Here is a 22,197-nt window from a genome sequence, read left to right on the forward strand (position 1 = left end):
AGTCAAGAATGTAGATCTGTAATCTATGGATAAAAGTATTAGGACACCTGACCACTACTCCAACAGGGACTTTAATGACATTGTATTCTAAATACAATATGGAGTTAGTCCTGCTTTGCAGCTTTAACAACTTCCACTCTTCTGGGAAGACTTTACATGAGATTTTGGAGTGTTTCTATTGAAATGTTTGCACATTCATCCAGTAGAGCATTTGTGAGGTCAGACACTTATGTTGCATAAGAAGGTCTGGTTCGGGATATCTGTTCCAGTTCATCCCAAAGGTGTTGGATGGGTTGATGTCTGAGATCTGTGCGGCCAGTCAAGTTTTTCCACACCAAACTCATCCAACCATGTCTTTATGGACCTTGATTTGTGCACTGGAACACAGGCATGCTGGAATAGAAAAGGGCCTTCCCCAAACGGTTCCCACAAAGTTGGAAGCACAGCAGTGTCCAAAATGTCTTGGTATGCTGAAGCATTAAGATTCCACTTCCACTGTGATTCGTCACTCCATAGAGCATGTTTCCACTGCTCCAGAGTCCAGTGTCTGTGTTCTTTACTCATTCTATCCCACGCATGGAATTGTACTTGATGATGTAAGGCTTGCATGTAGCTGCTCGGCCATGGAAACCATTCCATGAAGCTCCCGCTGCACAATTTTTGTGCTGATATTAATGCCAGTGGAAGTTTGGAACTTTTCAGCTTTGGAATCAGCAGAGCATTGGTGACTTTTACATACCATTCACTTCAGCACTCTGTGACCCACTCTCTAGGTGTGTCTCAATCAGCTGCCTAGCTCATGAATCAGTATATCATGTACACGAATTCGGCACTGGTAAAGTCAGTAAGGACCCTTCCTCACTACACGGTGACTCCATTTCCACCGACAGACTGGTCATGTGCAAAACATCTCCACTGGTATTTAACAACAACTGGCAGGATAGAGATCTATTTTTTATGTTAAAGTACATTGCAAAAAAAAAAAAACTATGATGGTTTTGATGGTTCTGTTTTGCAACATTTCAGCTAAATATTAATTATAAATGTTGACAAGAGTGCTACCTTATGCTTATTTTTGAAACATAACTAATAAAGGTTTAATAAAATTTAATAATTTGTGCATTTTATATTACTTATATTACTTTTTCTCTTGCTCTTTCTATGCGTGCTATAAGAGGGAATATAACAATTTCATGGTTTTATGTTGTCTCAGGATGGTAATGGACTTTAGTTAATGCAGTTTTGGGTACCAGACAAAAGTTCTTGTAAACTGGTTTTGGATAACAGATGAAATGGATGTCATCTGACTTATTCATAACCATTATCACAGACCATTATACATTAATTGCTTTTGAGTGATCTTTTTTTTTTTTTTTTTACATCTCCATATATATTTTGTACGCAACTGCATTTAATATGGGTGTGCGGCACAGCTAAAATTATTTATCAAATGGATGAAAAATATCAAGCTATGACTTCAACACATTTTATTATTTTATTGCACACAAATCCATTGCATTACTGTGATAAAGCAGCACAATATATACAGTTATATACATTGGCCTTCAAATTTTAATGATGAAATATGTTTTCTTCCTTCAATAAAATCAAATCACCCCCCTAAAAAAACAAAAAACAAAAAAAACAAAAACAAAAATACCTTTTTGGCAATGAGAAATAAAAAGGTAATCGATACCTTCTGAAGGCACTATATATTTATAATGTGTACAACATTGCAACCCAAAAACTGATACCTGCCCACTAAAACATTCAGAAACTACCAGCTGTAACATGAAGCAAATCTGATAAACATCACACCTCTGTCAGCAATCCATCTATGGGTTCGTCCTGTTTTCACACAGAATAACCTTACATTATGGCCAGCAAATATGAACGCACAGACAGAAGATAAACATGTGTAAATATTTCCAGCTAAACGGACCGAGCAGTCACATTTGTGCGCTGTAACAAAGAAATCACCAAATAAATGTCTAACTCGATGTACTCGTATGGGTATTATCACATACAGTTTCTGCAGGACTGTAGAGAGAGGTGATTTTTGAATGTTGCAGTCGCAGGCCTTCATCCTGTTCAGTCTACGAGTCACAAAACGTTTCCATCTTCTTGCACTCGCTTGTTTTCTTCCTCCGTTTCATGCAGACCATATATTGTCTTTAACATCAAGTACAAAAATATATTTCTATTGACAAAAGCCAACATCAGTATCTGCAGACAGATCTGTGGGGTGTACAAAGTTACTAACTGTTCAATTGAGTTACTCATATAAGCATTTAACATCACATCACACATGGGAGTAGATGCCTTAGAATATCTAAACACAAAAAAGATGTTTAAGATGCTGTTTCTGCTTTTCAAATACTTGAAGACAGAAGACCCATTTGTTTTTCTGCCTTACAAACATTTGAAAAAGGACTGAAAAAAATATTCTTGTAACCAAGACTAGTTCATGTTCAGGCACATACACTAGTATAGAGGTGAAGTATGTAATTTCTGCTCTTTCATCCATCTTGAACTCTACTGGTCATGTCAAAAGTTGTCATGTCGGGAGGCTCAAACAAACAGACCGCTGTTTTGAAAGCATCGCAGGGTTTCACTCTTCAGCAAGTCAAACTACCAATGCGACTCTGAACGTGAAACCGGCAGGAAAGTATCTTAGTGACAGACAAATGACACACTTCACCTCTGAAGAGTGAAAGACACAGAAAACACAAGCGCTGGTTGAACGGACAGACATCTCATCCATAGTTGTAGGTGAAGTTATAAGTGCTGGGCTCTTTGGGCACAGGGGGCGGAGCCTCAGGGATGGTGATATTCTCCAGATCGAGGAGGCGGAGCTTCATTTCCATGCTCATTAATGTGTCAAGGTCACTTCGTGTGAGATCGCTTCCCAACTCTTTCCCCAAGAGTGCAGACAGCCCATCTGTCCAGATGCAATACTGATCCACACACACAAACAGCACAAAGGTCACTCATCTTTCCACAAATGATACATTTTTCCCAATAAAATGTAAAATACCATATTCAAACAACACAGTCTGCAACACAAACAGTCTCTGTGAATCTGTGGACTCAAGGCCTATGGTGTCCCTTTAAAGCCGCACTTCACTCTGGAATGCAAGTCTGTCGTGATACATTAAGCATGCAGGTTGATGCTTATAGTCTTGTCTTTTGCATACTGCTGTTTGTAAATATTGCTGAAAAGCAGTTCTAGGATTACTTTGGCTGAAATGTTACTATTGCGTGCTAGTTTTGCAGAGATGTGATTTTGCAGACATACAGACACAAATCATTGTAGACACAAATAGTCGGTGACCATCTCAGCTATAGAGTCAAAACAGGGCCACATATACTTGCAAAAGAATTAAAGTATTGCAAAAGAAAATAAAGTTTTGCAACAAAAATGAAAATATTGAGAAAACACAAATTAGCTTTTTTGCAAACAAAAGTAAAGAATTGCAAAATATAAATTATTTTTACATGACCATATCTACTAATTTATTTGCAACGCTGCTTTTTTCCGTTTCAGTCAAGTGTGAGCTTGCGATACCATTTGATCCCTTTGACCTTCACATTTATGCGCTTCTCACTTTCTGGCATTGTTTTGACATGGGGTATGAGTCAAGGGACTGAGGCGTTTACAACAGGCCTGGGCATGCCTCCCTGGAAGTGACGTCATCGGCCAGAGACGCAGATCACAGCTGATCAAGGCACCCTCATTGAGCAGAGGCATGCGGGTGGATTGTTTCCTTTTATTCGCTAGCATTAAAACATGCATGCTTTCATTTTATTAAATCTAGTTTGAGCGACGAATGGAGCTCAAGCGGCAGACCACGGCATGACTGCAGCATCAGCTGACGCTCAGCTGATAATAACTCCTCCCACTACAATTAATAAGATAAGATCATCCGTATTCACACTTGCCTTGGTCTGTCGCACAGACATGCGCTTAGTCAGCCTTGAGTTCTGTCGCACAGACACATGCTAAAACAGTTTTAGCCTGTCGCAAAGACACTCGCTTCTAGTTTGGCTCAAGACAGCTTCTAAATGCTAATTCATTGTACAGATACTCGCTCAACAACAGTTTTGAACACACGATTCACGCTTGTTGCTACGCATAATTGCTTAGTACATGCTGTCGCTATAGTCTTCTGATCTCGGTGGCCATAGCTTGTTGGAAACTGCCGTTGCTTAAAGCTATTTAGTCACTATTTGGAACCTACTGTTTGCCAGGATTTATGTTTATCATTGGGAACATTCACGTTGTTAAGGCTAGCTATGTTTTAACAAATATGCTGTCGAACAAGCTTCTGTTCATTATTGGAAATGTACTGTTGCAGTCGTTTGGTTATCGTCAATATGCTTAATACTTTGGTGTTATGGGAAATGTATCATTGCTTAAGCACAGTTTGATTTCTAAGCAGTGTGGAATCATGTGATGTGGCTACTTTCAGTGAGTAGCTAAAGCTGTTTGAGTCGTTAAATATCTCTAGCATATTCATGACCTGCATTGCATTCTACTAGTGTCAGTATTTCATTGTTACTTCTCTGCTACCCTCTGTGCTCACGTAATGGATTTAATACAGCACATTGCATAAACCGTTTATATATTTGTTGCCGTCAGACAGTCCGAAATAGTAACTGAAATCCTGTTAAATTCTGATTTATAATCCTGATGTTCTCTGACAAATCTCTATATAGATAAAACATTACTTGTCGCTAGGCATTTGGGAAAATCTCTAAAGGGTCTGAAAGTCGTTATCTAGCAATAAGTTGCATATTTGTTAACACCGATTGGAGGAGTGCAGCATGCAGAGTGGCCGATAAGTCCCGCCTTCTAAGTTATGAGCCAGTTTCTGTTGGATTAAGTTGCTTCGGCTGCTGTTGGAGGCTTCAATTGCTGTGGAGGCGATCGGTGCTCTGAGACGGTCATTTAGGACAGCGCATAAGCATTGACTGGTCAGCCTGAGAAAACGCAATTTCGTGATTTGTGTGCTTAGAAACCATTATGAGACAGTCATTGTCAGATTTATTGGCAATTTTTATGACAATGTTTAGTCAAGAGACTTGGTGATAACCTTTGATGGAGTAGTGTTTCCCCGTTCAAGGATAGAGGAGCTGAGCTGCTTAACTGAGAGGCGTTTCAAGGATGGATTCGCATGAAGTGACTCTCCTAGAAGGGACTTTGATGACAGACATTTCACTGGCTACATGTGACTTCATTTCAACTGTGCTCTAGTCTGATTTCAACTATTAAGAGGGTCCTATTCATTCTTCACACTTTTCCTCTAGGGCTGCAGGTTGGCGTAGGTACATTTGTAATTATTCTTAAATTGCTCATTTAATGATAGTGTGATAATGCTCTTCATGCTAGCACATCATCACCTTCAATCTCTCAATGGCTATGTCAAAGGAGACAATGCTTGCCTAGCTTCCTGTGTTGCTACTTCATTTTGTTGGGGGAATAATAACTCAAGCATCATTCAATCAGACAGGCTTTCCAAGAAGACATTGGCATCCAATGGGAAGACATGGATTATGTGGCCATGGATTGAATACTTTGGAACATCTTGTTGCCCATCGTGCCAACACGTGACCTTATTTGATAATGGTGAACTCTCTGCAAAGTAAGAAGAGAGTGCACTCCCTGAATGATCTTAGAACTGAACTTACTACGTCTTTGTGTTGGGGGTTCAAATCTCAGTAAGGTTTGCCTGTGGATAGCTCAGAATCTGAACCCTTCAGAGCTAAGCCTGCCGCCAAATCCAAAGTTCAGGACCTCTACAATATTTGGACTCGAACAGAATGGTCCTGACTGAACTGTGTGTATTAGCAGCCTTTGTTCAAGTTAAAGAAATTGCTAACATGAACATCAGCTGTTTATTTCTCTTACTGTGCACACGTTTATAGCATTAAAACGTGTATTGTTTTGTTTTGTTAACTAAATTTGTATTAACAGTGTTTGATTAAAATCTCTTAACCTGTGAGAGGATGCCAGCGCACAGGAGCGTTCTTTGTTTACATTAGTTCAGAGTTACTGCTAGTTTTAATGTAAAAGAATGTAATTAACTTAAACTATACATCATTAAAAAGGACTAAGACTCGAGCTTCATATCAATATCAACTTCATTTTTCATGTACATAACTCCTGACATAAATTAAGAAATGACTGTCACTGTAAGATTCAAAAACTGAGGCTTTAGTCTTTTTGGTTTAGTTTTGTCATGGCCACGATATATTAATTTTGTGGGAATGTGATAATATGTCAGTATCGCAAGCTCACACTTGACTGAAACGAAAATAAAAGCAACGTTGCAAATAAATTAGTCGATATGGCCATGGAAAATATGTATGTATATGTTTCATTTATATTTTGCAATTCTTTATTTTTGTTTGCAAAAAGCACATTTATTTTTTCTCAATACTTTCATTTTCATTCACAAAACTTTTTCTTTTTGCAATTTCAATTCCTTTGTAAGTATATGTGGCCCTGTTTTGACTCTATACTCAGCGCTACACATATATGTATGAAAGTGATACTCTAAACCTTAATGGGTTTTTAATATATGTAAAGCTGTACAGACATGTAAAATACTGTGTGCCCATTTACAAACAAATCAGTGTTTAATCAGTGTGAATTTCTACTGTCAAAATGACATTTGTTTTGGTCATTGTGTTTTAGATAAGGCTTCGTAAATGGTATAAATTGTAATTTCGATTTCTTCCCTGCTGAAAAATCCAGAATAAACCAGCATGAATTCCATGCTGGTCCAGGCTAGTTTATACTAGTTAGTGATGCAATAGTGCTGGTCCACAAATAAATATTCAAACCAGTGAAACATTTCACAAGAAAATAATTTAAAATCAGTTTAAAAGAGCGTGTGTACATTGTAAAACTAAAACATTCAGAGATATCTAATAACAGCATAATCAAACAGATTAACAGGGGGTTATGATAAGTGCTTTTGCTAATAAAGAGCTCTTAATAATGAAAGATCAAAATGGAAAATTGCTGTTTTTAATGCTCATTTGAGAACATGTTTGAAAATACAGCTGCCAGCCACTGATTCCAAAAAAGTGTATACAGTTAAAGGTATGTCATTGCAGCCAGGAGCATGAAATATTGTAGACAACAGTGATAGCATGCAATTTCAACAATTGCTGAAGTAGAATTAATTCAACCAAAGTCAAGGGCAAAGTGTCCAAATCACCATAATAGTGACTTCAAACAGACCATTCAAAAGAAATAAAGACAAAATGCTTTATAATAATTGAACATCGTGATGTTTTTGGAATTGTTTACACATGCTCTGGTGAGATATCATTGATTTCCTTTGCAGTTGATTTCATCTAATGCTGCGAGTCAGTTGTAGTTGTGTTGTTTACTCATCTCTTCTCTATTTTTTCTGGTCTTGTTCCTCTTATCTTCAGTGATTCTGTTTGTTAACTGCAAGTGTCATCACTAATCTTGTAAAGCTAAACTACTAAAAGAGGTGCTTCCTGAAGTCATAGATCCTCTTTTGGCCATTATTAATTTGTCATTGTCATTAGGACCAAAGGTTTTGGACCCCAAAACCTTTAAATTGGCTGTTATTAAGCCTCTCATTAAAAAACACAACTTGACTCCAAATATCTAGTTAATATCACAATGAGAAAAAATAGAGAAAAATTATATCTCTGAGGATTTCCAGTCAGGATTTAGACCATCCCATAGTACTGAGACTGCTCTAATTAGAGTTACAAATGACCTGCTCTTATTATCTGATCGTGGTTGTATCTCTCTATTAGTGCTACTGGATCTTAGCGTTGCGTTTTACACTATCGATCACAACATTCTTTTGAATAGACTAGAAAACTTTGTTGGCATTAGTGGAAGTGAAGTAGCATGGTTCAAACCGTACTTATCTGACCGCCATCAATTCGTAGCAGTGAATGAAGAGGTATCATATCGATCACAAGTGCAGTATGGAGTACCTCAAGGCTCAGTACTAGGGCTGTTACGTTTTACGCTTTACATGTTACCCTTGGGAAATATCATCAGGAAACATGGGGTTAGCTTTCACTGTTATGCTGATGATACTCAGCTCTATATTTCTTTGCGGCCCGGTGAAACACACCAATTTGAGAAACTTATGGAATGCATAGTCGATATAAAAAACTGGATGACGAGTAATTTCTTACTGCTAAATTCCTGAAAAACAGAGGAGTTACTTATCGGACCTAAAACCCCCAAAAGTAGTAACCTAGGACTCTGTCTAACACTTGATGGCTGCTCTGTAAATTCTTCGTCATTGGCCAGCAACCTAGGTGTGCTATTTGATAACAATCTCTCCTTTGACAGCCACGCTTCTAGCATTTATAAAACTGTTTTTTTTTATTATCTTAAAAATATATCTAAACTGAGACCTATGCTCTCAATGTCAAATGCAGGAATGTTAATTAATGCGTTTATGACCTCAAGGTTAGATTATGGTAATGCTTTATTGGGCGGTTGTTCTGCAGGCTTAATAAACAAACTACAGATGGTTCAAAATGCTGCAGCTAGAGTTCTTACTAGAACCAGGAAGTATGACCACATTAGCCCGGTTCTGTCAACACTGCACTGGCTCCCTATTAAACATCTTATAGATTTTAAATCTTGTTAATTACTTATAAAGCCCTGAATGGTTTAGCTCCTCAGTACTTGAGCGAGCTCTTATCGCATTATAGTCCTCCACGTCCATTACGTTCTCAAAACTCTGGCCATTTGATAATACCTAGAATATCAAAATCAACTCTGGGGGGCAGATTCTTTTTCTATTTAGCGCCCAAACTCTGGAACAATCTACCTAACACTGTCCGGGAGGCAGACACACTCTGTCAGTTTAAATCTAGATTAAAGACCCATCTCTTTAACCTGGCGTACACATAACACACTAATACGCTTCTAATATTCAAATCCGTTAAAGGATTGTTAGGCTGCATTAACTAGGTCAACCGGAACCGGGAACACTTCCCATAACACACAATGTACTTGTTACATCGTAAGAAGATTGACATCTACGGTAATATTAGTCTGTTTCTCTCTTATTCCGAGGGCTGGACCAACTGGATTTAATTTACACAAGCAATTGTGTTGCAGACAACATTTTGGTAAAACCCCTGCACACCTCTGACCACTACTTCATAACATTTAACCTACATCTTGCTACCTGTAAGCCTCCAACCCCTCTACCAGTTTCCTTTAGACGAAACCTCTGTTCCCTTTCACCTTCCCACATTGAGATATGGGTCTCCATATGTTCACACTGTCTGTTTAAGCCTTTATTTTGGCTAAATTTCACTACTTATTGTAAAATTAAGAGATTAATGTTCAGACTTTTGCATATTATAACCTGGAACTTGTATGTGGGCAATAATTACATTAGATCCAAAAGATAGTTTAAGCAAAATAGCGCAAATGCTACAGAACACAGTTAGCTGACTAGCTGTATAAGATTGTGTGCTACGCTAACATATTACTTCACAGGCATTACTGGATTGTACATTTACATCCATAACATTATAAATTGACAGTTTATTACTGGTCTGTCGTTTTACAGTGCTGTAATTTTTAAAGATTTCATATTATTTTAAGGTGAGATTAAAGGGTGCACTATGAAAATCACACAGCTTCAGTGTGACGTCAATAAGAAAAAGTATAATTTCATAGATATTGTTCATAATAGTTGTTCATATTAAAATATGTATAAACTTAATACATGATCTAGACTATTTATTTAGCTAAATCCTGTCAATTTATTAAATATTACATGAAATATTAAGCTCAGTGTGTTCTCTTTAAGCTCTTTCACATTGAACGTCTATGTAATTACTTCAGACAGTAATTACTAAACAGACTTTAAATATTAACTGATGATTGTCACTTTAAGTTAATAAATTTTGTATGGAATCAGCCGACTCAAATCTGCAGACTGGCTCTGATCTTTGGCAACAAGCCTCAACTTCTCCAGACAGTAAATCGGTGGAATCGGGTCAAAAATCATGTAGTGTAATCCAGTCTTAAGAGACTTTAGATAAATTAACAACCATTTAAAAAGAGGTTTCATAATGTGGCTAGTTTCTATGTTCATCCCCATGAATTAAATGTTTTATTGGTTTGTTTTATTTGATTTTTGAATGTGTTACTTAGCTGAAAGTGGACTAGTATAGATATTGATATGTGCTTAGATGACGCTTCACTGTGAATCTATAACTGATCGACTTCAATGCCTTGTTGCTTGATTTTAGTGTTCTGTTTTTTTTGTGATTGACTTTGTACCTTCAACCCCCCCCCCCCCCCCCACCACCACCATTTTTTTTTTTTTTTTACAATCACTCACACAAATTTTCCTTTACAAAAATGCACCCATTAAGTATAGCCAGACTTTTTTAATTTAATGATGTATATCTTAATTTAAATGCTTTTGTCATTTAAAATAAAATTGTGTGAGATTAATATTTTATTTTAACAACTTTTTGTACTGAAATCCATATCTTGCGCACAAAAAAATGTGTCCATGTAGATTTTGCTGCACGGATCTCAGGCTGCCTGGCGGACATCTCAGCATGGATGAAAGAACATCACCTACAGCTCAACCTGGCAAAGACTGAGCTTCTTGTCTTCCCTGACACTCCAACTCTACAGCATAATTTCACCATCCAGATAGGTTCATCAACAATTACCCCATCAAGTTCGGTGAAAAATCGTGATGTAATCTTCGTTGACCAGCTGACTTTCAAAGACCACATAGCAAAAACTGCTCGATCTTGCAGGTTTGCATTGCACAACATCAGAAAGATCAGGCCCTTCCTAACGGAGCATGCTGCACAATTCTTGTCCAGGCCCTTGTCATTTCTAGACTGGATTAGTGCAATGCTCTTCTAGCTGGACTTCCATTATGCACAATCAAACCTTTATAAATTATTCAGAATGCAGCGGCACGACTGGTCTTCAACGAGCCCAAAAGGGCCCATGTCACACCTCCCTTTATCTCCCTGCGCTGTCTACCGGTTTCGCTCGCATGAAGTCTAAGACATTGATGCTTGCATATAGAACAGCTACAGGCTCATCACCTGCCTACATCCACTCGCTATTACGAATCTACCTTCCGTGCAGAAGTCTGAGATCTACGAGTGAGCGATGCCTTGTGGTGCCATCACTTTCCAGAACGTTTTCGCTCACCGTTCCTGGCTGGTGGAATGAACTTCCCACCCCTATCCGGAATGCTGATTCCCTGACGAGCGATACCTGAAAACTCATCTCTTCCGTCATCATTTGACTTAATCTTAAAAAACAAAATTGCTTTCTTTCCTTGACCTGTACCTCTCTAGCGTGTATTACTCTGAACAATGCCTGAAACTTCGTAATTCAAGCACTTCCTGTGTTTATTTGCCACTTTATGATAAATCGCTTATTGTATTCCTCAATTGTAAGTCGCTTTGGATAAAAGCATCTGCCAAATGAATAAATGTAAAAATGAAAACTGAGCAGTGTTTAACACTGAAAGTATTGCTGTGCCATTAAATATAACCTGCATCATGTCTTTTTCTTATAATGGTTTCTTAAAATTAATTTGATAATTGGCCTCTATTTAGCTAGGAACACTAAGACAACATGATAGGTAACAAATTGAGTTGCACCCAAAAGATCCACCAGCATTCCAAGCCGGTCCCAGCCTGCCAAACATACTTTTCCTGGTGACCAGCTGGATTTTTCAGCAGGGTTAACTGTTAGGGATGGGGAAATATGTACAAATAATTAATAATTAACACACTGGCATCATGTCACTAGCAGTGTGAACAAAGATTATGGTGTAGGTGCATATTAGTGATACTTGTGATACAGGCATTAGATCCTCACATAAAAAAATAATGATCATAATTTATCAATATAAATTAAATAAAACAAATTCTAATGGAAAATGGCTCCACAGGAGAGCAGAGATGATGAAAAAATAAATAGGAATTATTTCACACTAAATAAAGCTACTTGCGTGGTATGCAAGGATTCAGTGTATGCTACTATCCCTTTGTTGCTAGAAGAGTTGAAACGTGGATCTATTCGCAGACTTCATTTTACAAGAGAAGGTAATCCAGAATGACATAAGATCACTGTCATTTCTGTCATCATTTCCTCACCCTTGAGTTGTTCCAAACCTGCATGAGTTCCTTTTTTATGTCAAGCACAAAGATATTTTGAAGAATGTTCAATTGTTAATTTGAATGTTAATTTCTGGTCCCCTTTTACTTTGAAATTACAATGGAAGTCATTAAGGGCCAGAAACTGTTTGGATACACATTCAAAACATATTTTCAAAATATCTTCTAATAATTTACTCATAAGGGTGAATAAATGACAGAAGTTTCATTTTTGTCTGAACTATCAACTAATGATGAACTATCAACTAAAAACAATGAAATAATTCACTCAACTAGACACAAGTGCAAATCAACTGTAACCAAGGAAACACATGAACAGAAAGAAACATGAGAAGTGATTACAACAATGAAGCAAAATACAACCTAAGAAACCATGGAACTGATCAAATTGGAAAACAACACAACAGATCATATATGATCACTACTATCTGAGCGAATAATGAGTAATATTTTTAGTTGATTCACAGCCCTAATTAATGCATAAAGAGTTTAGTGAATAACAAACTATCTGCATTTCTAACAGAACTGTGATTTAAGTGCTGTTTTTGAGACTTGCCTCATATTTGTTGGGTGCCACAAAGTTGAGAGCCTCGTCAGGATCATAGAGGATGGAAAATGCCAACTCTAACACTTCCTACAAACAAAGCACCATTCAAACACGTCAGTCATGTATATATAACATAGAAACAGAATATAGAATATGTGATATTCTGTATGGTTTGTGTATTGTGCATTCTGATTCATAGCAGTTTTACAGATAGTACTGCTTTAAAAAGTGAACCAAACTAAACAATTCCTTAAGAGGAGTAAAACCTTGAGAGGAACCAGACTCAGCCGAAGGAACATATTTAAATAAATATGTATGCAATACATGTTTGCTTCATAAATGCATTATTCAATAATGACGATGAAGTCAGTGATTAATTGTTTATTTGAGGGACGCAGGAGGGGAAACTTAAAAAAAAAAAGACATTAAACAACAGTGTCATGCCAGATCTTTCTTTCCATATATCAGTTCTACTCAATAGTGCAGTGGAGAAGATGAAGTAAGTGGCTTTACCTTGTTCTGCTTGAGTGCGCTCTTCTCCTTCATGTGCGGACAGTCTTTCCCCGTCAGCACTGCTTTAATGTCCGACACGGGAACTGTGGGGTCAATAACAGTAAATGTAAATACACTATGCAACACGTGATGTGAATAATATTCAGTAGTTTTATGTCACGTAAGTGCTCTCACTCTTATCGGTGAGCAATTCAAATGGCACTTCACCCTGCGGAGACTCGTCCAGATCTCCGTAGTGCAGGACCTTGTGATTTAATGACAGACGGCAGAACCAGAACTTCTCTGTGAGAGGAACCAAAGATCATTAGAAGAGGAAATTCACATTACAGAAGAATAGCACAGAAGCAGCTGTCATGGGCAGATGTGTGCTTTCGGCACCTTGTCGCCGTCTGTTGCCGAGTTTGCGAAAGCAACTTCCCTCACACAGACGATTGAGTCGCTGCTGTTTGATCAACTCCAGAATCTCTGGCTGGATCCGCTCACGCAGCTCACTGACAATCAAGAGGAAACACACTTGAGACCAGCTGATCCTCAAGCTCAGATTAATTTATATGAGCATTTGGCTTGGTTGGTCACTCCTGCTCAGTACTTTTGTCTTGTTTTCCAGTGCAGATGTCTAAAGATTCTTAAATCAAGATCCATTTACCTGAGAAGCAAAATGACAGAAGATAATAAGTCTTGTTTTCGGCGAAACTGGTCAAAATTAAGTGAGTTTTTTTTATTAAATCAAGACCTAGTATCTGGCAATGGTCTCAGAAAAATAAACTTAACTCAGTTCAGTAATTTCCATAACCCACTGAGAGATATTTACTCTTGTTTTAAGAATAACCTCACTTCATTTTGTTCAATTTCTCAGAAAACAAGACTGAAGACTGTTCTTCATTTTGCATCTCTAATATCTTGATTTAAGCAGTGTTGGAAGGTTACATTGGAAATGTAATCGGTAATACATATTGTAACTATGTCAATTACTTCACTAATGAAAGTGATTACATTTGATTACTTTTCTAAATTTCTAACAAATATTTTCAACTGTTAAATCATTTTCAAATATTTTAACCAGGCAGGGTTAACCTTGCCGTAGTACTCAACACTAAACTCAAGATTACAGCATTTTAATTTTGAAGCACAGCCACCACAAAATCAAACTTAATCACCTCTTTTTACTTTAAGATCGTTATGATTTTTTATTTTAAAACTTTCAGCACTGAAACACATTTTTATCATTCGCCATGGTGGCAACTCTTTGGCTATGTTCACACTGCGAGCCTTAATGCTCAATTCAGATTTTTTTTGTGTAGCTGTTCACATTGTTATTTTAAATGTGGCCAACATCAGTTTTACAGTGTGAACAGATCATGGCTCTGGACTGACCCGCATGCGCAAAAGAATAATACGAACAGGGTTTCCAGGTTTACACAACAAAATCCACCTAATTGCTTCTAAAATCTAGTACAACCATATTCAGGGGGGTAAAGATCGCATTAGTTGGAAAAACACATATTTGAAAACCATCCCGCGCAACAGTGGAAAAAAGAAGCCTAATTCCACGGGGAAACTGTGGATTTGGCAATACTTGCGCAGCACTTGAAGCTGTCATACGGAAACACGGAGGACATAAAGTAAGCAATTATGCGTTAATTTATAGTGTGATCTGCTGCTGAAGCCGGCGAAATTATGTGCAGGCAATATGAAAAATAAAAACAAGGATGTGACAAAAGACAGCAGAGTTTTGAAGCTTTTATGATACAAGCCCTCATGTTTTGTTATATAGTTTTGACACATCACACTTCCACTGATTACCTTTCGCAACTGTCTAGATAACTTATCTAAAAATCTTTGAAGTCTCTCCCATCGGTGCAAAATTATGACGAATATCTAGAGTGAAGTAAAAGCTGCATGAATGGATCGGATCGGAACATCGGACATGGATCGGATTTAGTAGCACATATGGAAGTGGCTCAAATCGGAATAGAAAATATAAGATTCAATGCGATTTGTGCTGTTCACACAGTCATGACAAAACAGATCCGAGTCACATGTGAGCAAAATAATCTGATTTGGGCCACATTTGCCTGCAGTGTGAATGTAGCCTTAGACAGGTCTAAGCTTTTGCCTAAAGCTTTCAGTGGAAATTTCAAACAAGAGAACTAATCAGAACAGCATTGCTTTACTAAACAGCCTTTAAATGGCTGGCGGAATTGTGCACATCAAAAACAGGCAAAGCAACAAATGAATATTATTCAACATATCCTTGCATTTTACAGAAAATATTCAGATGTAACCCCCTTTGTAATCTTTACCATTTAATAAGTAACTGTAATTTAATTACACATTTTTTTTTTCTCAGTAACTGTTACTCCCCAACACTGGATTTAAGGATGTTTAGGAATTTGTATTGGAAAACAAAACCACTGAGAAAGAACATCATTTTTGTAGTGCATGCAATATTTCATGACATGACCATGAATTTAATTATTTCTGCTCTGATTTAAGACCTTTTAAGGCCTTAAATTGTGGAAGGGTAGACATTTTAAGACCCATAGAAACCATGTAATGAGAAACTATGCTTCTGATCACAGGTTGAGAGCTGTAGGTCCAACCCCACATTGCTCCATTTCGTGCTTACTTTAAAAATCATAATGACCTATAATTTGGTTTAATTTCCATCAAAAGACATCAATGCATTAGAGGTTTATAATTACATGATTTACTGATTAGGAGATCCTTGATCTCGAATACAGCTTACTGATGCAGTTGCTCTTTACTCACATTATAGGAGGTGACTGGAAGTCGTCCTGACTCATTCTCTCTGACTGACGCAGACGCAGGATCTCGGAGTAGCTTAGACTGCGCAGTTTGACCCGCAGTTGCTCCAGGGACGGCGGTTTCATGGCCAGAGCTCTAGTGATTTGCTCCCGCACCACCGTCATCACCTAAAATACACACAGTGTTCGCTGACAAAAACACAAGCATATGAAACTGTCTGTCCTCTAGTAGACACTCTCACTAACACACACCTTGTTGAAATCTTCTGCAGTGGCCCTCATTTCTTTCCATGTCTTATTGAGCAGCTGTATGCAGACGCAGAAAAACTCTTCCCAAGCACGCTCGTGGGTAAAAAACATGGGATGGAAGTTGTTACACCCTTCATTTGCTGCAGAGACAAGACACGTTTACATATGCATTTCCACAAGTCTCTCTTTATATGACTGTCACAGTACATCACAGAAGCACACAGTTACAGTTGCAGAAACATTTTTCACAGTGCAAAAGTCACAGTTAAAAGTGTAACAAAACTGGATATTGGATGACATTAAAACTTTTGCCTGCTTCACACAGAAAGTTTATTTCCAGTCTGCTTCATCACACCTTCCTGTGTATTTTCAAGTGATCCTGAAAAGCTTAACTAACTGGTTCAGGTGTTTGATTAGGGTTGGAGCTGAACTCTGCAGGACAGTGGGCCCCACACGAGCATGGTTGAAGACCTCTGGATTAGGGGTGTGCGATATATATCGTCTACGATAATATCGTAAATGTTTTAGCAATGTGCGATTTTACATTATCGAGTACATCGCAAAAACCAAACAAAACACAGAGTACACACTTACATTACGTGATCAAGACGAGTAGGTTAGACTAATGCGCGTTCGCATTTACAGTCCGTTCTTTCACTGCATGATTCAGTCTATTAAAATGCATTTAGAATGATCACAAAATTCAAGATATGGGGGCAAAAAAATGTGCGTTTATGTAATTGCATATAGTTAAAGAATATCAGATGAAAAGTGCCGTTTTTTCTCCAAAAATCAGCATGATTACAAATATGATACACTACATCACGTGTCAAACCCGCGGGGCAATTCCGGCCTGCCACATCATTTTATGTGGCCCGCGAGAGCATTGTCTTAAAATAAAAATATATGCAGCTTTATATCGTAAATTATGAAAGTGCGTATCAATACCACAAGTTTCTATTTCTATTTGGCGTTCTATTTATACGCAGAAATGGACTTTGGTGTGCATATGATATGCAGTGGTTAGGATTAGAGGTGTGGGGTTTCTCGGTTGATGACGACTGTGTGGACGGCTCAAAGGAATAAAGCAGACTTCATGAAGTGCTCCACCGACCGAAAAACAGCATAGCCTATTCTCCATTCTCGAATTAAAAAATTTATTGTAGCTTTCAGACTCGACTTTCTTCTCATTTTAATAGTTAGTTTGAGGCAGTTTATATGGAGTTATCTTAATGACAAATGTCCAGAGTGCATTATATAGCCTATGCGAGAGCGCATTAAATCCTGTAAGGGAATGCATTCAAACAGTAAGTTCAAAACAGCGCTAATGCAGAGAAAACACGGCTGATGTCATCAGAGATGGCAGAGGTAATAGTACTCATGTACAGATTAGGGGTGTAACGATATCACAAACCGAACCGAAAGATCGCGATACACCACCCACGATACGAATCGCGGAACTCTTGTCGCGTACCGCGGTACTCTCACGCCCCCTGCTGCCCATTGTTGAGGTTAATGGCACTTATCTCTAACTAACTATTAATTTAAACAAATTTTTCTTTGCTTATATTTGATTAAATTGTATTAGTAACGACTAATAAGAGCTTTTTAAATTTTGTTATAAATATTATATTCTAAAGTTACTATTTTCCAAGTGCATGTCATTTCATGTGACTTGGGAGTGAGCGTCACACTCGGTTGCTAGTATATGCAGGATGGCTGCTTCACATAGTACTGAAATTGCAGATCCCCCGGACACATTTAAGTCTCCTGTGTGGGAACACTTTGGTTTTTCAGTGGAGTACAGGAATGGAATTCGTGTCGTAGACAAAGCGCACACAATCTGTCGTAACTGTTTCATAAAACTCTCTTATACAACAGGAAATACATCTCATGGTGCGTTCACACCAGATGCGAATGAAGCATTAAGCGCAAGTTATTTACATGTTAAGTCAATGCAAAGACGCGAATAGACATCCTGTGGTCCGATTCGTGCGAATGAGGCGACCGCATTTCAGTCAGAATGTGCTGCTTGATGGTATTTTTTAAAAAGAACTTAAAACTTAATTGAACTTCCAAATGTTTCTTAGAGTGGACAAGCCAGTGTTTATTTTTGACTAGAGTACATTGAAGTTGATTTATTTCATTTTAGTTTACTCTGTTAAGCTGGCTGCACTAAAGAGAGAAATGTTTTATTCTGACTAGTCTACATTGGAGGTATTTATTTCATTTTTGTTTACTCCAGTATGCTGACTGCACTAAAAATGTGAAGCCAAAGTTAATAAAATGAGAGAATGTGGCGTCTGCAGAAGCGGCCACTGCTGCGGCATCTGAAAGAATGTGGCTTCTGGAAGTGGGCACTGCTGCGGCATCTGAAAGAATGTGGCTTCTGGAAGTGGGCACTGCTGCGGCATCTGAAAGAATGTGGCTTCTGGAAGTGGGCACTGCTGCGGCATCTGAAAGAGAATGTGGCTTCTGCAGAAGCATGCACTGCTGCGGCAGTATCAAATGCGCAGGGCACTACAGCGGCAGTATCAAATGAAGCAGTCACTGCAGCGGCAGTATCAAATGAAGCGGTCACTGCAGCGGCAGTATTAAATGAGCAGGGCACTACAGCAGCAGTATTAAACGAAGCGGGCAGTGCTGCGGCATTTGAAAGAATGTGGCTTCTGTGGAAGCGGGCACTGCTGTGGCATCTGAAAAGAAAAATTGGCTTCAGCGGAAGCGGGCACTGCTATGGCATCTGAAAATAGGAGGAGGCTTCTGCGGAAGCAAGAACTGTTGCAGCAGTAAAAAAAAAAAACAGATAAGGCTCCTGCGGAAGCAAGGTCCTGCTGGGATGGTTGAAGTGGAGATGAGCCGCTATGGGTGGATTTGATGGTGTTGAAGGGGATGGCTATGGCGGGTCTGAGGTTCGAGTGAACAGGGATGAATTGGCGTTAAAGGGGTCAGCTGATGAGGGTTCGTTGAGCTTCTTTGATATGGATGAGCCTTCACCACTAGCGGAGGCAGCCTCACACTAGCGTCTGCTATGGAATCTGGAGGTCTCTGAAAAGGATATGTGGGCCTGTGTTGCCAGCGGAGGCGGCCTCATGCTTGCTTCAGCTGCTGTAGCTCATGGGAAGGGAGTGAAGTTTGTGACATCCTGAAGAGCCTGTATAGTCTTTTTTTTTTTTACCTGAAAATTATTTGGCAACACTGGCAGTCTGCGCCACTAGAAGAGGCAGCCTCACGCTAGCATCTGGAAACAGAAGTTAGAGGCCTGGCTGCATAAGGCGCTGCGGCCGGAAGAGCCGCGGTGAAAGATTGAGCCGAAGCGGGAAGCGGTGAGTGCGGTGAGAACTGGTGGCGCGGCCCAGGCACGTTGAAGGCCTGCTGCTACGACCCGACGCTCGTGGAGAGCCAGGTCTTGTGCGGGACAATGGTGCTGTCGAGCGAGGCGAGTTCAGGGCTTTGTTCGATCTAATGGCCGTCTTGGCGGCTGGAGTGGATTTAGGAGGGAGATTTGCTGATTTGCAGGGTGATGAATAGATCGTACAGATCCACTTTTTACCCTCCGCGAGAACAGTGCATCGGAGTTAATGAGCATTTGCCTCGGGCTTAAATACTAGCCACTTTCCGTTCGGGGGAATTGTTAGAGCGGCCAAATGATACAAGGATGCTGGGGAAGTTGGAAGTTTTGGCAGTGGAGGCGAGGTTAATCCTCGGCGTCGGGTAAATCGGCGGCCGCGATGAAGCCTGGTGCTCAGCGGCTGTGTCTGGCGGAGAAGGAGTGTGTCACAACACAAAGGGACCCCGAGGCAAAGGCAAGTCAAACAGAGAATTTGTTATCCACAAAACAAACTCAGGTAGTCTGTTGTTTGCTAGCTGGATCAGGCATACGCAGAATTGGAAAATAATACAGGAGAAAACTGGAACATAGAAGCAGACTTGACTTGTACGAGAGGCAGTGCGATCCCGGCCGGAATGGAGAGTAGAAACTTCCACAGAAGGCTGTACAGTCCGGAGGGCTGCGCCCGGAGGCAAACGAACCATTGGCCGCTGGCAACTGGGAGACTGGGCAGAGATCAGGTCAGACACTCGACAGTACTCGACTGGACTAGACAGGACATGACGGTTCTTGACAAAACACAACCGAGTAACGGTAGTCGATAGAAAGAGAGCAGGCAGAATGGCTGCGAAGCATAATAATCTGACAAAGAAGTCTAGTAACACACAGAGAGAAACAGAGGAGCAAATCAACATCAAAAGGAAACAGGTGTCGTCCCAATCAGCGTGAGCGCTGATTGTGAACGTGAAAAGCTGAGTCTAGGAAGCAGAGCAAAAAATAGAAAGGAAAAGAAAACTGGAATCAAACCCGGCTCATGACAGTGTGATCCTGGGGCCGGCGGATTGCTGTGGAGGATCCGAAAATCACATGTATAATAAGTCTTGTTGTTTGGATGGGAAAAAATTGGGTCTGTGATATAATGGCAAAGGAGTGAACCGAATGCTGAAAGTCGAGATAATGGAGGTAGGACGTATTTGGTTATTTATAGGAGATTGCTCGTATGCTGATTGGATAAATAGTGTAATCACTAATGATTAGCTGGCCGTGTAAATTATATGTGCGTGCTCCTCCCGAAATTTGTTTATAAAACATCACTAAAAGTGCTGTAAACTGCTAAATGTAGAAATGTTAATTTTCTGTGATGCTGCTTCGCAACAGTGTATCATGAAAAATGCTATACAAATAAATGTGAATTGAATTGCAAACAATTATTAATTAATTTATTCATTTATTTTGGCACTATATACATTCACTGCAAATTATGAAAATTAGTACTTTAGTTTTTAGTACTTTAGTTTGTATTTATTTATTTTTAGGTGGGGGAGTGGGGTTGAGTACCGCCACTCCTTTTTTTTCTACTACAAGCATTGATTGCGTATCATATGCACGCCAAACGCATGTGTATCATATTCACGGCAAAGTCAATAGCCTTGTTCAAGATGAACTACACTAGCCTGTCACCGGCTGGCGAGAGTAGCCACTTTCAGTCGGGGCAGAATTAAAAGTGGAGATGTCAAGTCGGACACTTTCTGGTCCCGTTAGTGAAGCTCGCACTGTGTTTGCATACTCTTATCACAGATAAAGTTAATTAAATGCAACATATGTGAAATATACAGAAATGTTTCTATGAGCAACAGAAACACTTTTTATATACTGCTTAATACAGCGCAATCTGTTCAAGAATAAAGTTCAGCATAAACATATAGGCTACTAAATACCAATAAAGTGTGGGTATATATGTTTTTATCAGTGTTTTTGATAAAAATGACTCAAGATAACAGTGTGGCTACACTAAAAAAACTTTACTGTTATAAAAACACAGATTTGTGGAAGTTAATTGTTAGAATAAACACACACAACACTCCTTGTGCTTGTCATCGCAGAATCTAACCAATGAGAATAAAGTGTGTCGTCATCAAGGCTCTCATAGCCGATTTTGAGCAACTGCAGCACCTGACCTTGGTGGCTGGTCTCGTTTTGCTCTCGTGGTACTTTGATGGCACATGTGATCGTAAGGCGGCTGCAGCGCCAATCAAAGTCGGACAAATGTCCTAACCAGAATGCATTGTAGAGCCCTGCGCGGGACTGTTTTCTTCATCCCGCTCCCGCCCGCGCCCGCCGAATTTCTGACCATTACCGCCCGCTCCCGCAACGTGTGTGTTACACTCCCACCCGCTCCCGCAATATGTATGTCCACTCCCGCCCGCACCCGCAAAACTCTGAGAATTTATTCCTGCACGATAATAGAGATGCATTGATTTTGTGTCTTCTCCCGTCCCGCAGGAAAAAAAAAAAACGTATTGTATTGCTATTATTAAAGAGATTCATGTTTGTTTCTGTCCCTGACCTGCATGTATTCTGACGCACTGGTA

At 39.3% G+C, this 22,197-nt stretch overlaps 1 protein-coding gene across 3 annotated transcripts in view; it reads right to left on the reverse strand.

Moving 5' to 3' along the window:
* Nucleotides 1-1,473: 1,473 nt before the first annotated feature.
* Nucleotides 1,474-22,197, reverse strand: part of LOC306854971 (engulfment and cell motility protein 2) — a gene marked incomplete at its 5' end in the record, with an annotated part of 56,084 nt that continues 35,360 nt past the window's right edge. For all 3 annotated transcript variants that reach the window (XM_079393321.1, XM_079393320.1, XM_079393322.1), the window contains 7 exons: nucleotides 1,474-2,957; nucleotides 12,755-12,832; nucleotides 13,259-13,341; nucleotides 13,433-13,540; nucleotides 13,637-13,749; nucleotides 16,031-16,194; nucleotides 16,279-16,415. In XM_079393321.1, the coding sequence (XP_079249447.1) occupies nucleotides 2,757-2,957; nucleotides 12,755-12,832; nucleotides 13,259-13,341; nucleotides 13,433-13,540; nucleotides 13,637-13,749; nucleotides 16,031-16,194; nucleotides 16,279-16,415 (884 nt within the window). In that variant the 3' untranslated portion in view covers nucleotides 1,474-2,756. The remainder of the gene's footprint in view (nucleotides 2,958-12,754; nucleotides 12,833-13,258; nucleotides 13,342-13,432; nucleotides 13,541-13,636; nucleotides 13,750-16,030; nucleotides 16,195-16,278; nucleotides 16,416-22,197) is intronic.

This window comes from Barbus barbus (assembly GCF_936440315.1).
Source record: "Barbus barbus genome assembly, chromosome: 35".
Classification (NCBI taxonomy): domain Eukaryota; kingdom Metazoa; phylum Chordata; class Actinopteri; order Cypriniformes; family Cyprinidae; genus Barbus; species Barbus barbus.